The sequence below is a fragment of the Myotis daubentonii genome, chromosome 18 (assembly GCF_963259705.1).
Source record: "Myotis daubentonii chromosome 18, mMyoDau2.1, whole genome shotgun sequence".
Taxonomy (NCBI): Eukaryota; Metazoa; Chordata; class Mammalia; order Chiroptera; family Vespertilionidae; genus Myotis; species Myotis daubentonii.
The window spans coordinates 29,711,482-29,715,615 of NC_081857.1; the positions used below are offsets into that span (position 1 = coordinate 29,711,482).

The 4,134-nt window shown below is 52.5% G+C and overlaps 1 protein-coding gene across 2 annotated transcripts; it reads right to left on the minus strand.

Moving 5' to 3' along the window:
- Positions 1-134: 134 nt before the first annotated feature.
- On the minus strand, positions 135-3,748 carry AQP10 (aquaporin 10). Of its 2 annotated transcripts, none has more exons than XM_059674841.1 (6): positions 3,602-3,748; positions 2,984-3,110; positions 1,486-1,623; positions 1,262-1,380; positions 800-1,017; positions 135-342 (listed from the first exon to the last, which is right to left on the minus strand). In XM_059674841.1, exons 1-6 carry the CDS (start codon positions 3,731-3,733, stop codon positions 135-137), a joined length of 942 nt encoding a protein of 313 aa, XP_059530824.1. In that variant the 5' UTR covers positions 3,734-3,748. The 2 variants fall into 2 exon arrangements, with proteins under 2 accessions (XP_059530824.1, XP_059530825.1); XM_059674842.1 differs by having other exon boundaries at positions 3,585-3,716.
- Between the last annotated feature and the right edge of the window lie 386 nt (positions 3,749-4,134).

The window sequence follows — 4,134 nt, forward strand, 5'->3', positions numbered from 1 at the left end:
CTCCCTGTCCCAGCGTCCGCCCCAGTTTAGGGGGAAGCGATGCTTAGATGAGTAAACACAGAAGCTGCGCAGCGCCTGGTGCCTTAGTCCAGAGAAAGAATGTCGTGTCTCCAGGTCTGGGTCCCCGGCCCTCTTCAGTGTCCATGAGGGAGGTAGGACTGTTGGGGCGTCTGAGTTGAGGCAGGAGTTTCCAAGTCTTTATACTGGGCAAGCACTAGACCCTGAGCCGGTTCTGAACTCTCAGGGTGGTGCAGAGCCACCAGAAGTTGGTAAGTGGCTGTGCCAAGGGTGGCCCCCACCATAGGGGCCAGCACAGGCACCCACCACCAGCCATTACCGGCGCTGCAAGAGAAGGACAAAAGGGAGCGATCAGGGTGACTCCCCCAGTCTTGCCCCAGAGGACTGGAGGCAGTAACAAGAGAACTCCCTTAAGCAGTTCCTGGGGTGGTAGACGCCAGGAAAAGGAAAAGGGGTTCAGAGAGGAGGAGTCCCAGGAGGGCTTAGTCCAGCCTCTTGCCTTAGGTAATTATCTGAATATCCCCGTTTTGTTGATGAGGTCACTGATACCCAAAAAGGTTATATGCATCCCAGAACAGGACCTCTAAACCTTACTGTTTCCGTGAAAAGGGTTGGGGGAGGGGCAGAGCAAAAGGGAGAACTGGGGCTTAGAGGAGGAACACTGTCCTAAGAAGCTAAGAACTATTTAAGAGGAAAATACTTAGGCTGGGAACCCAGGGGCAGAGCCTTTAGCAGAGGGAGGTTGAGTGGAGGGACAGCACCAGGGGAGGCTGGCCCGCACCTGAAGACTTCAGGGCCCCAGCCGGCCACGTAGGTGAAAATCCGTGGGCCCAGGTCCCGGGCAGGGTTGAGTGGGTATCCACAGTTGGCACCCATGGAGAGCCCGATGGCCAGGATCAAAAGGGCCACTGCCACAGGCTCCAGACCCGCAGGCACTCCCTTGTTCCGTGTGTCCAGGATGGCCAAGATCCCCACAATCAGGACCGCAGTTCCCAGAACCTTACAGTGGACAGATGCAAAGGATTCCGATCAGCTGGCAGATAATCCATCTGCCCTCTCTCACCCAAATAGTACAGGCACCACCTTATGTCATCTGACTGTCCTATACAGGCAGCTGGGGTGGGGGATAGTGCAAAAGACAGACATAACCCCCGCATCCCATCGGACCCAGAGACTTAACAATAGGCTGTAGTGCCAGAGGTCAGGGACAAAGGTCACCACCAGGTCTGCCCCTCACACCTACCTGATCCAAGAAGCCATTGTTCAGGGACAAATAGGGAGCAGGGTAGGTGGCAAAGATGGAAGCTGTCTCCTTGGGGCCAGTCACGGTCAGGTTCCCACCTGTATAGTTCTGTAGGGCATCTGCAGGGGAGGGGAACACCCAGGATTTCCTTCTTTCTCATTCAAAACCATTCCAAGGCACCCCTGCCCACACACAGACACCCCAAAAGTTGTTCCCTCTGTTACCATAGTAGAGAGCATAAGTGGCTCCAGAGGCGCAGAAAGCAGACAGTATCTGCACCAGGGAGTAAATGGGGAGCTTGGCCCAGGGGAGGCGTCCCAGGAGGCACATGGCCAGGGAGAAGGCTGGATTCAGGTGGGCCCCTTCAAGGATCAAGAAAAGAAAACCAACATCCATTAAGCGTCACTGCCAGGCACTCACCAGGTAACATTGGCACTCGCCCCCACAACTCTGAAGACCGGTGTTACCATTCCCAGCAGGTAAGTTAGGAAAGTGAGGCTCAAGGTTAAGCAACTTGTCAAGGTCCCCCAGTGAGCCTGGGACTGTCTGCTCTTTCCCCTCCAGTGCCTGTGTCTCCAGGCTCCAGCCAGACACACCGATGCTTCTGGGGGGTGGCAGGTGAGGTCTTGAGCAAAGGGAACCCCAGTGGGCTTCGGGTGGGAAACACTAGCCCAGTGGTTCTCAACCTCCCTCATGCCGCGACCCTTTAATACAGTTCCTCATGTTGTGGTGACCCCCAACAATAACATTATTTTCGTTGCTACTTCATAACTGTAATTTTGCTACTGTTATGAATCATCATGTAAATATCTGATATGCAGGATGCATTTTCATTGTCACAAATTGAACATAATTAAAGCATAGTGATTAATCACAAAAACAATATATGATTATATATGTGTTTTCCGATGGTCGTAGGCGACCCCTGTGAAAGGGTCATTCGACCCCCAAAGGGGTCGCGACCCATAGGTTGAGAACCGCTGCTCTAGAGGATAGCACTTACCCTTCATACTTTGCTATAGATCTCTAAGTGAGCAAAGAATTAATGTGAGGAAGAGGGATGGAGAGATGTGGAAAGGGGAGGGGCTGGAATGGGCCAAAGGTATATGTAGGGAGCCGGCACGGCCATGGCATACTCAGCCCCAGGGCGCCTTATGTGCCAGGCCAGCTCAGCCTGGTTCAGTGACCCTGAGTGGGAGGGGTGAAAGGATTGAGAAAAGACAGACAAGAGAATGAAAGCTGGGTCTGGGTGGGACACTGCTCCCTGATGAGGAGACAGCACCAGTGCCCACAAGCCATGTCTTTATTTTATAGCAGATGCCACGAGGCAAAATAGGGGCGTGATCAAGTTGTTTACAGCATTCTCGTGAGTTCCAACCTCACTCAACTACATGCACCCGAACTCTATCACAAGGCACGTGGGGCCACGTGTTTGGACCACAGGTTCAAGCTTACTGAACCTATGGCTGTGATTGTGCTGGGAGGGCCCTGCCCTTCCAGCTGGGACTTGCACGCGGCAATGAGAGGACCCTGTCCTTTCATTAGTCCGAGGCTTTGAACCTAACCAAAACACTGCAGCCGCACCCCACAGGTATATCTCAGTCCAGGGCACTAATCAAGCTCAAAAAGATAATGTCCGTGAGTCACTTTTCCTCGATAACCATACATCCACACTCACATGCATATCCTACATGTCTAATAATCAGACCCCTCCCTCCTTACCGGAGACATTACCACCCACGTAGATGGCCACCATCACAGCCAAAGCGCCAGCCAGAAACATGGTGAAGAAGTTGCCTTTGGTTTCTTCACTGGTGACAGCCTGGGCCACAGCCCCTTGGGTGATGAGCTGGTGGGGAAAGGAAAGATGAGGAGCAGAGAACCAGGACTGGAGAGCCTGGTGGACCTACAGGGGAGAGAGACTGGGAAGGTGAGGGGAATGGCCAAGAGAGGTGAACTCTGAACAAATGTGAGGGATCAGCAAGGGAGGAAGGAAAGCAGGCAGAGGGAAGGGAAAAGAATGGGAGAAGTGAAAAAAAAAGTTAAGAAAGGGAAGGAGGGTGAGATTGAAAGGGAGAGGAATAGGGGGAGGTCAATCTGGGGAAAAGGAGACATATGTAAAACTTTAGACAATATAAAAAAAGAAAGAAAGGGAGAGGAATAAAAATCAGGAAGTAGGAGAGGAATAAAAGAGACAAGAGGAGGGCAGAAAGAGGAATGATGGATAGCTGAAACAAGACGCCGGGGAAAGAGATAAGAACACCACAGATTGACAATAGCTTTTGCCCACCTTCTGTTCCCTTCCCCCAAGTACCCTGCCTACCATGAGCACAAACACACCCAGAAACTCTGCCAGGCACTGTCGGGCCAGGAGGCTTCGGATCCGGAGCCAGCCCTTGACTTCTGCCAGGAGTTGCATAGGGACGATGGTGAGGACACCCTGTCTCTGGTTACCGCTCCCTCTGTCTGCATGAGCACGCTGCTACTTCACTGTATGTCTGCCCGGGGAAAAGATAAGGAAAAGACTTTAAAACCAATTAGCTCAGCTCTGGAACAGTGGCCAGTGTGTTTGCACGTACGTGTATAGAGAGGATAGAGATAACGAGAGAATGTCCCCATGTAAGCAGGCTCCGTGCATGACCAGGGCCTGGAGTTTGCCCAGGGGCCGCCGTTTTCTCTGTCTCTCAGGAGTAGCCTCTTCCTATGCTGACGGATTGCGTGGCAGGATCCCAAAGAAGCCCACCCAGCACCATCTTGCAAAACCAGACACTTTCTAGGTACCAACAGGGGCCACTGTGCCCCACTGGCTTCTCGTTTTGCATTGAGTGGACTTGAGTGAGAGTCTTGGAATTCTGGATCTCCTTATTTTAATT

Excerpts from the sequence above, each read along its gene's own strand:
- AQP10 (XM_059674841.1), bottom strand. The coding sequence starts at position 3,733 with ATGCAGACAGAGGGAGCGGTAACCAGAGACAGGGTGTCCTCACCATCG. Across the intron at positions 1,018-1,261 it reads ACAATGGCTTCTTGGATCAG|GTTCTGGGAACTGCGGTCCT; the intron begins GTAGGTGTGAGG and ends GTCCACTGTAAG. Across the intron at positions 343-799 it reads TGGGGCCCTGAAGTCTTCAG|CGCCGGTAATGGCTGGTGGT; the intron begins GTGCGGGCCAGC and ends CTTCTCTTGCAG.